Raw genomic sequence first — 10168 nt, forward strand, 5'->3', positions numbered from 1 at the left:
GGTAGGAGAGACACCGGACATAAGAGAGGGGAGGAGGGGATCTTCTAGATCTTTCCTGGGTGCTATTGCCTGGCCAGGAAAAGCCCTTGGACCCTTGATACTGAAGGGTGAAAGGCAGAGGGCAGAGGGCAGAGGGCAGAGGGCAGAGGGCAGAGGGCAGAGGGCAGAGGGCAGAGGGCAGAGGGCAGAGGCTGGAGGAAAGCCACAATGGGAGAAAAACATGGAGACTCAGTGTGGGGGCCTGGCCTTGGGAGACTGGGAGGCCTTCAGGCCACTTTAGTAGCCTTCATATTTGATTGACAGGTCAAAGCAGGAGAGAACCAGTTTTGGTAACTCCCAGGGGTTACTCAGCAGATTGTATCTATTAACCTGTTGGTTACTCCTGGTCCTGATCTCAGTTCCAAGGGCTCAGAGTGAAATGGGGCCTAAGTCACAGCTCCCCACACCCTTGGGTACCCTTTGGGATCAGTGACTCACCCTACATGTCAGGTTCCCTGTGTGCTGGATTGGCAGAGGGTGCCATGCTGGACCATTTCCAGAGGCAGAGTTCCAGGGCGGTGGTGAGGAGGGCAACCAACCCCGAAGGGGGTTCTAGAATGGAGCAGTGGGCAATGAGTGCCCACTGGCACTGGTGAGGACTGAGCAGAGACACTCGCCATGGGGCGCTTGGCATGGTTCCAAAAGGCAAACCGGAGAACCAGCTTGCCACGTGCCTTTGGCCGTAGCTGCTGTGATAGCCTGGCAGCTCCCACGTGGTGATGGCAGGCCTGTGGCTCAGGATTGAGGAACCTGCCTTGGAATTCCTAGTATGCTTTGCTTCTGTTGATGCCTTCTGAGATCCCTAGATTCCAATATGAACCCCTAGCTAGATTATTGGGTTGAGTCAGAATCTCATGTAGTCCTGGATGGCCTTATACTCAATTTGCAGCCAGGGATGACCTTGATCTCCTGATCCTTCTGCCTCTCCCTCCCAAGTGGCTGGAATTACCGGTGTAATTGCGCTTCTGATTTATTTGGAACTGGGGCGTTAACTCAGAGCTTGGATATACAAGGCAAGCTCTCTACCAACTGAGGCATATTCCTAGCCCCTAGTTAAATTTCTGTGTCAAAAATCACCTTTTTATGTTTCTTTTCAACTTGAAGACCTGCTGTCACCAGCCTCCTGAAGCAGGAGCTGGAAATAGGCCATGCAGTGGGCAGGTTTTATTCGGAGGTAGCCCAATCCCTACAGCTCACATGTAATCTAATCATGGCAGCCTCAGGACAGAGCCCTAGGGGGTCAGCTAAGGTGGTTAGTTGTGCAGGGTAAAGCAGGCAGACAGGCACCCCTGCCCTCTGTGCCCAGTGCCTAGAGGAAGCAAGCATGGAGGGCCTTGTGTCATTGGCCTCATGGAGTAGGCAGAAACCGAGGACAGGATGACCCACTTAAAAACCAGCTCCTTTCAAAGCAGCGTGCCTGTGACTAGGGGCTGCTTTAAGTGGGTAAGCTTACAGCATACACTGGTCTTAAACTCTTCAAAACCCAGCTGTTAAAACACTGGCATTTTGTCTTCATTAGCTTGTAAGCCTCTGCAATGGGGACTTGCCTCCTTTTCTGAAGCAGCAAGTATGCCTAGAGGCTGATAAACAGCAGGTGCCTCCAATAAAAGGCTCTTACTACTTCCTGTAAATGCGAGTGAGATGTGAGGAAGGAAGGACGAATCTGTATTCTATTGCTAGGTACCACTCCTGAGCCTGTCTCTGAGAACTGCAGTGAGTATGGAATGTGTGTGTGGTGCATGTGTGTAGTAGGAAGTGTGCACTCTCATGCACAAACATGTGTGTGTGTGAAGAGAAGGCTCCACCATTGGATGGGACACACAGAGAGACAGCAGCAAAAATAACAACATCAGCCGGGCAGTGGTGGCGCATGCCTTTAATCCCAGCACTTGGGAGGCAGAGACAGGCGGATTTTTGAGTTCGAGGCCAGCCTGGTCTACAGAGTGAGTTAGTGAGTTCCAGGACAGCCAGGACTACACAGAGAAACCCTGTCTCGAAAAACCAAAAAAAAAAAAAAAAAAAAAAAAAAAAAAAAAAAAAAAAAAAAAAAACCCAAAACAACAACAACAAAAAAACCCCACATCATTTACAGGGCCCAGTGCAAAATGATAGCAGGCATGCAAATCTCAGGATGGCCTGGTGGGAACAGGGGGCCAAGCTCAAGTTAGAGTGAAGTTCATGAAATCCCCATCAGGCTGAGGGAAAAACAACTTCCTATTCCTGGCCCACCTTCCTGGCTGCCTTGAAAAGCCCTAAGTCATAGTCTGACGGGGGCTGCAGTGAGTCCTGTGTAGTCCAGGCTTGCCTCACCTTTCCTGAGCTGCCTCTTCTAGGCCAGGCCTCAAAAAGAACACCATATCCCTAAGGTGTCACCTGCTTTACCTCCTTATTCGAGACACCGCTCTCTCTTCTTGCCATTCCTGCTTGCTTGCATGCTATAGAGGCTCCGGCCTCTTTCCCAGCCTCTACAGGTTTCCTCAGATGTTATCAGGAATCAGGAACCATTGAGAGAGGCTTAGGTGCTAGGTGTGGTGGCTTACACAGAGACCACTGTGGGTTTGAGGCCAGCCTGGGCTGTGTAGTGAGTTGCAGGATATCCTGGGCTACAGAGTCTGTCTCAAAAAGAAAACAAATGAATAAACCCATAAATAAAAACAGGATTGAGTATCTCCACTTCCCACCAAGGCCCTCAGGAACTCTAAGCAACTCTGTCCTGAACTCCTGATAAGCTGGCAACTCTGCTGGGGAGAACGGAGAAAGGCTGAGAGAACTCCTGGAGCTGGGTCAGAATCTACACGAGGGGGCGGAGGGCGGAGGCTCCCTGTGCCCTTCCTGTTTATTGTCTTGGTCTGTCTCTTCTTGGGTCAAGTTCAGTGTGCCTGCTTCAAAGTACACTCAGAGGTACTCACGAGCTAATGAGGGCGTTCCTCCCTAGCCCCAATACCTGTCTATATTGGTCAATAATTACACCTGATGTCCTGGCAGGAGTTAGTGACTCTCACCTTCCCTGGTGAGTTTGGGTCCTCTTTCTTGTTCCCTTGACTAGCCAAAAATGGGCCCTGCGTTCAGCTAGCAGTCACAGAAACCATGTGACTCTGGCAAAGTAACTGGTACCCGGAAGCCACCCGCCAGAAGCCATGGCCACCCAAGCACAGACACTAGGGAAGTGCTTGGGGGGTCTGGAGGTGGGAGGAGTGTGGGGCCAGAGCCTGCTATGAGTTCATGCAGGGATAAATCAGTTTTTAAGGGGGAAAAAAATTCCAAAATTGGCATTTGCCAGTTTCTGTGGCGTCAACAGTCCACTGCATCCAATTTCAAGCTATGAATCCACTTAGCAAGTAACTCAGAAGCGTCTTGAGCCTTAGTAATCAGCTCTTGCCTCACTATCTGCCATGGTCACTGTTCTGTACAGAGACCATCAGCAGCACAAGTCCTCAGGAGTTCAGGGCAGCCCTTCTATGCCTGCTCCATCTCTGTCTTCATTTCTGCATGTTCTGACTGTGCAGGACCAGGAGCTCTGACTTCCGCATGGAGACGTGTGGTCTGAGTATTCTGTCCCAGCCGTCTCACAGCTTCCTACCCTTGCTCTCCCCTCCTTCAGCTACATCTTCACTCACCCCACCTCCAGGGGTATGCGGTGATGTACCCTGAGGAGCCAGGAGGGCACAGGGACAGATCCCTGGATGAGGGCACTATACTCATCCCCAGGATTCAAGTCCATCCACAAGCATCTCTCTGGTCAAAGAGGCTTCCCAGTCCTGTGGGTGGCTGGGCCTTGTCTCTGGACATGTGTTGTTCATTGCACAACTGCCTCAGAGACCCACCTTCTCCTGATACCTTTCCAGCAATCGATTCCACTCCCTTGGGTTCCTGGCGTGCCACCCTGGCCCCACCTCAGTCAGGCAGCTGTGATGAGAGGTGTTTACCAAATGCATCTCTGTTGGCTCACCAGGTCTGGAGGAAGGTGCTGAGGGGCTTGCTGAGTGGTGGGGACCCTGGGGCTATACAGAGGCAGGACAGAGGCCTCAGCTAGATGCCGAGTGAGTGATGGATATCTGAGAGACAGGGGCAGGCTCAGTCAGATGCAACAGCCACAGGTGACCCACTGACCTGTTCTGACCTTTGACTCTGTGACTGCACATAGCTAGGACTGGGGCCTTGCAGAGCCCACCCTGTGTCCCAGGATAAGTTTCTAGAGGAGCAAGAGACAGTCATGAATGCCAAGTTAGTGTGCCCCAGCCTTGGTTCAATGCAGGCGGACTTGTAAACAGACATGAGAGAGTCTAGAACATGTGTTCAGCCAGAAGTACGCCCTCATGCCAGGACAGGGTAGAGAGCTCCTTGGAAAAGATCACATCTGAACAGTGACATAAAACTGGGCCCCTTCCCCAGTTTCTGTCTCATGCACAGGCCAGCTTGAGCCTGTGAGCCCACAGATTTACTCTGTGGTTGTCCTGGACACAGTCAGGACTGTCCATGACCCCAGCAGTGGAGCGGGTAAGGCGTCACCATGACAACCTTCTCTGGCCAGAGCCTCCCAAGCCCTCTCCACTGAGAACAACTTCACTGAGTCTCGGCTGCTTTTCAGATGAGGTGTGAGAGAGAAAAGAGTTGGAATACGGGGAGATGGGAGGGTGGGCAAGAGCTCTTGGTGGACATTCTAGAAGGCAGGGAGGCCACAGAGGGAGGATACAGTTCTCAAGGAGCTGGGCACGGGGCCCACGGAGAACCGGGGTCTGATCCTGAACTCAGGACGTCACTCCCTGAAGTTTAAAATTTATGCCTACCTACTTCTGGGTCTTCATGAACCCATAGGCAGAGGCTGAGCCCCACAGTGGGCTGCCTCTGAGTTAGGAGTGGCTAGTAAAGAGAATGACCACAGTAAAATGAGCTTATGTAAAAGTGTTAGATTTGAGGGAGGGTCCTAACTCACTTAGAATGAACCTGCGACCAGGATTGTGAGGGGGCACTTCTGTGATCCCAGCGCTCAGGGGTGGGGGGTGAGGGGCGAGGCAGAATAGTTGTGAGTTCAAGGCTAGCCAGGGCTACACAGGAAGACCCTGTCTCAAAAAAGCAAGATTAAAAAAAGGTAGATGATAGATATACAGATAGGTAGATAGATAGTCGATAGATAGATATATGATTGATAGACCTTAGAGACACGTAACTAGATAACAGACAGACATGGGTTGATATGTGATTGATAGAAATTGGAGACAGACAGACAGATAAAGATAGGTGGATACATAAGGATACATAGTAGATGATAGATATGTGACAGATAGACAGTGGAGACAGACAGGTAGACAGAGAGATAGATAGGTAAGTAGAGAGGTGATAGAGGCAGATGACACGTTTTTATACTTTCTTGACTCTGGTACCCTCTGTTCTCTTCTCCAGAGAATCTTACAGGATCCACACTTAATTTAGAATGTATGAGTCACCTTATCAGTGCACACTGTGAGGGATGAGTGATAGACGATGCCTTCTCTTGCCCCAAGCAGTGATGGGATGAGGTCAAAGGAGTCCCCTCTTCTGAAGCAGGTAGAGATCTGTTTCCTGTCTCCTCTTCTCTAATGATAAACAATTGAATGTCATCACACCTGTATCCTCATCTGGGTTATTCCGGGACATAGGCTGGGGAGGGTCCCACAGCCCTATCCCCTGACCGAGACTGCTTTTCTCACTAGGTGGGCTGGCAGGTGTCCCGTGGAAGGATACTGAGGGTGAGGCACCGATCCTGCTAGTCAGGCAAGATGCTGGGGAGGAGGGCGGGGCGAGGGGTGGAGCTTCCAGAACAAAGGAGAATGAGGAACCCTGGGGGCCCAGGCTGGGCATCAAAAAGGCCGTGCAGAACAAGCAGAACCACAGACAGCGTGTCTCTGTGCCCAGCAGCCAGCCAGACACCTTGTATCTGCTCCTTCAACTTGTCTAGGCCGGGCAAGAACACGGCCCAGTCGATAGAACCCTCGCTCTCCAGCGTGATTGCGCCCACACTCTTCTGCGCGTTTCTTTACTTGGCTTGTGTCACTGCTGAACTTCCAGAGGTGAGCAGAAGGATGGCCGCCAGCGGAGCCAGAAGCAGGGAAGGACGCCGGGAGCATGCCTTCATCCCAGAACCTTTCAACGGTGCTAACATAGCTCCCAGCCTTTGGCTGCACCGCTTTGAAGTCATTGATGACCTCAACCACTGGGACCATGCCACCAAACTGAGATTCCTGAAAGAGTCGCTCAGGGGAGATGCCCTGGATGTCTACAATGGACTCGATTCCCAGGACCAGGGCGATTACAGTATTGTGAAGGAAGCCCTCCTGAAGGCCTTTGAGGGCCCTGGGGCCACCTACAGTCAGCCCAAAGAGATTGTGTTTGCCAACAGCATGGGTAAGGGCTACTACCTCAAAGGGAAGATTGGCCACGTGCCTGTGAGGTTCCTGGTGGACTCTGGGGCTCAGGTGTCTGTGGTTCACCCCTCCTTATGGGAGGAGGTCACTGATGGTGACCTGGATACTCTTCGTCCTTTTGACAATGTGGTCAAAGTGGCCAATGGAGCCGAGATGAAGATCTTGGGTGTGTGGGACACAGAAGTGATCCTGGGCAAGCTGAAGCTGAAGGCCGAGTTTCTGGTGGCCAATGCAAGTGCAGAAGAAGCCATTATTGGCACCGACGTGCTGCAGGACCACAACGCCGTGCTGGACTTCGAACACCGCACCTGCACCCTGAAGGGGAAGAAGTTCCGTTTGCTTCCTGTCGGGGGTTCCTTGGAGGATGAGTTTGACCTGGAGCTCATTGAGGAGGAGTCTCCTGCACCGGAGGGCTCCCACTAAGAAACCCCATTTCTTATCCCCAGCGTTGGGACCTTGTGTTGGGGGGAGCAGATGTCCTGGGGGGGATATCATCAGGCCTGCCAGTCTTTATACTTGTTCTCAGTTTCCCTCCTTCTACAGAAGCCTTGCCTTGTCTCTGTTTGGGGAGGGAGGCCAGCTTGGTAGCCTAAAGCAGTGTCCCCAGGATCTACAAAGACTTCCAAGCTGGCAGGAGCTTCTGAGAAAGTTGGGAATGTCTATCTTGAAAGAGGGCTAGGGACCCTTTTGGATCCCCTGAGGTATGGCTCAGTTATTTTCACATCCCCAAGTCTGCTGAGCTGAACCTGGTCTTGGCTAAGACCCTCACAATCCAAATCCTTGGAGGCTGCTCTGGGAGTCCTCCCCCTGAGTGCTCCCACCTGCACAAGGATGTTCCCTTCTGTCACTTGCCTTGAATCTCATGGTGCCTGTGTCAATGATTCAATTATTTCAAAATACCAATAAAGATCTGTTCATGGAAAAAAAAATGTCATGTGCTCAATAGTTGTGACAGAGATGGAGGGACAGGCAAACAGCATTTCTTGACTGCTTGACCTGGGGAAGCAAAAGAAAGCAGGCAGCTCAATGGGATCTTGGGTTTTCTAAGGTGGACTCAGCTGCAGGTATTTGAACTTCTAATTCCTCTCATCCCTTCTAACTCCTGACTCCTCCATTTTAATCTACGGTATTCTTAGTATACAAATTGTCCCTTATGCTCAAAAGTGACCAAGGCTATTTTGTGAGGTGTTTGGCTTAGGGATCAAGAAGTTTCTGCCAAACAAATAGGTTCTTACTGGTGCTCAGGGAACCCAACTTAGAGGTAGAAATAGGGTCAGGAGACGGGCATGGGCATGTGGGGGCACCATGGGAAGGTCTGGCAGCTGGGGGCAGCTTGGCCATGGGGTTGCTCACTTGTGTGTGGGGGGGCATGGGAGGGCATTCCTAAGCCTGGGATGGGTTTCATCTCTTGTCCAGCTTGGGTTTTCTGCCAACTTCCTGCCTCCTCTGAGAATCTGAAAACGCCTCAGGCTTTGAGGAGTGAATTGGAAGCTCCAGAGAAGAGCAGATATATTCTGAATTATGGAGCCTGTGCCTTCCAAGCAGAGCCCAGAAAGTTGGCACAAGGCCAGAAGTTCAGTTGTGCAAAGAGTCTGCTGCCTGCGGGGAATTGAGGGCAGAGTTTTGGGGAGCCTCCATTTTACTTGGTGATATTGGGAATTGAACCTAGGGCCTCACACAGTGCTAGGCAACTGCTCCACTACTGAGCTATACCCACCACTTAAAATACTTATGTTCCAATACAGTGGCTCATTAAATTGCTTAGGCTGGCCTTGAACTCATTCTGCAGGTCCAGTGGGCATTAAACTTGTGATCTTGCTAAGTCTCCTGAGTACCTGGGCTAACAGGCCTGTACTACACACCTGACTGGCGTTGTCCTACTGGGCCCCTTTTTTCAGGCCCAAGGAGTGGCTGGCTGCTGGATCCACCACCTGTGGCTCTCTGAGTAGGAGGCAGGAAGCCTCTTCTTGAGAGCCCGACGACTTCTGAGCCGACCATAACAGCAATGACATTTTCCTTGGCCTCTCTTCCCTGGTACCAGCCTGACTCAGGATCTAATTCCTAAGGTTCACTAAAGCCTGGCTCTCGGCAGCCAAGCCCAGAATTAACTGGAATTAGCCCCAGGGTATGGGTGAACAGGTGTGGACAGGAAGCCTGGACAAGAGGGTGGTCACACTGAGGACCTAGACCCCACCCCCTCATCTCTTTGGAGGTTTGAAGAGTGCTGGTGTTGCCCTGGGCTTAGTCCTCTCTCTAAGGTACAAGCCCAGTGAGTGACACCTCCCAGTGACCTATTTTTCTCTAGGTCCTTCAGATCCTACTAGCCTCTTTCTAGGCCAAAGGAGGGCGGATGAAGAGTGGGAGGAGGTGAGAAGGGGACCTAGGAATTGAGTAGCCTGGCCAGAATTCTGGGACACTAACTCAAAATGTCCCTGCCCTTCTCTTATCCAGAAAGGGACTGAGCCCTGTGCTGGGTAAATTCCTGTGGGTGTCTCTGCAACTTGTGACACTATACCCTGGCCTTGAGTAAGGAGGACCTGGGCTGGCAATTCTCAGTGAGGTGCCCCTCCTATAGAAATGGAGACCTCCCCCTTGTGCCCCTGCCCCCAACCTCCACACCCAGGAAGGGCCTTCAGGACAGCCATCATCAAGGAAGGAGCCACGTGGACTAAAGCAGGTGTTTCGTAGGCGTGAGACTGATTAACTGTTGATGGCGGAGGCTGTGGCTCCGCTGCAGAGGTTGTCTAGGAGGCAGGAGGAGGCCCTGGTCCAATCCTCCGGATTCCATACACTGAGTGTGGCGATAGCCACCTCTAACCGCAGCACGCAGAAATTGGAGCCAGGAGAATCAGTAGTTCCCGGCCAGCCTTGCCTCAAAAGCTGCAGCTCAACCTGGGCTCCATGAGACAGCGAGTGCCTCAGAAGACTTCAAACAACAACAACAACAACAAACCAATTTGTTTTCATGGGCAAACATGAAAAGAAATTCCAGGGCTGCTCTCCAGGGATCAGGACCCAAAGCAGAAGCAAGGAGACAAGCCAGTGGGTTTGGCCTTAACTCTGGGAGGTGCATCTACACTTCATTTATGGGTAGTGTCCAAGCCTGGACACGACTGGCTCCCCGGTGGAGGACAGAGTGTGGAATGAAGAAGAAGGCTGAGATCTGGAGGCAACAGGAGGTGCTGGGCTGAGGAGAAGCTTGAAGACTCTCATAGGAAGACTGGCAAGGGCTCACCCGGACTTTCAGTGTGCAGCTGCCTGGACCAAATTACACTGGCTCTTTGTCTTCCCGTGTGTAAATCACAGCAGATACGCACATCAGGCCTGCCTGGCATCTTGGCTAACATAGACTCTCAGGCCCCACTCCGATCTAGGCCGGAGCACAAAACTTCAGTGCCTAAGCCTGGGGACACTCTTCATTGAGGAGCCCGTTCCTCACATCCACTTCCTCTGATCACAGCTCCACCCACCAGTCACCCTCAACCCCTCCCCCGCCAGGCTAGCTCAAGCTGAGCGCTTCTGTTCAGTATGTTTAATGTATTATAGAACTTTTGAAATAATTTCAGTAGCCTGGTCTACAGAGTGAGTCCAGGACAGCCAGGACTACACAGAGAAACCCTGTCTCGAAAAACAAATAATAATAATAATAATAATAATAATAATAATAATAATAATAATAATTTCAGGCTTACAGAAAAGTTTCAATAAAACAAGCTCACCTCGTTACT

The 10168-nt window shown here is 51.4% G+C and overlaps 1 protein-coding gene across 1 annotated transcript; it reads left to right on the forward strand.

The window, feature by feature from the left end:
- The first annotated feature begins 5846 nt into the window (after positions 1-5846).
- On the forward strand, positions 5847-7378 carry Asprv1 (aspartic peptidase retroviral like 1). The gene is given in 3 exon segments (XM_034511921.2): positions 5847-5891; positions 5893-5959; positions 5962-7378. Coding segments are annotated over 3 exon segments (1014 nt in total). The 3' UTR covers positions 6864-7378.
- The last annotated feature ends 2790 nt before the right edge of the window (positions 7379-10168 follow it).

The sequence above is a fragment of the Arvicanthis niloticus genome, chromosome 9 (assembly GCF_011762505.2).
Source record: "Arvicanthis niloticus isolate mArvNil1 chromosome 9, mArvNil1.pat.X, whole genome shotgun sequence".
NCBI lineage: Eukaryota > Metazoa > Chordata > Mammalia > Rodentia > Muridae > Arvicanthis > Arvicanthis niloticus.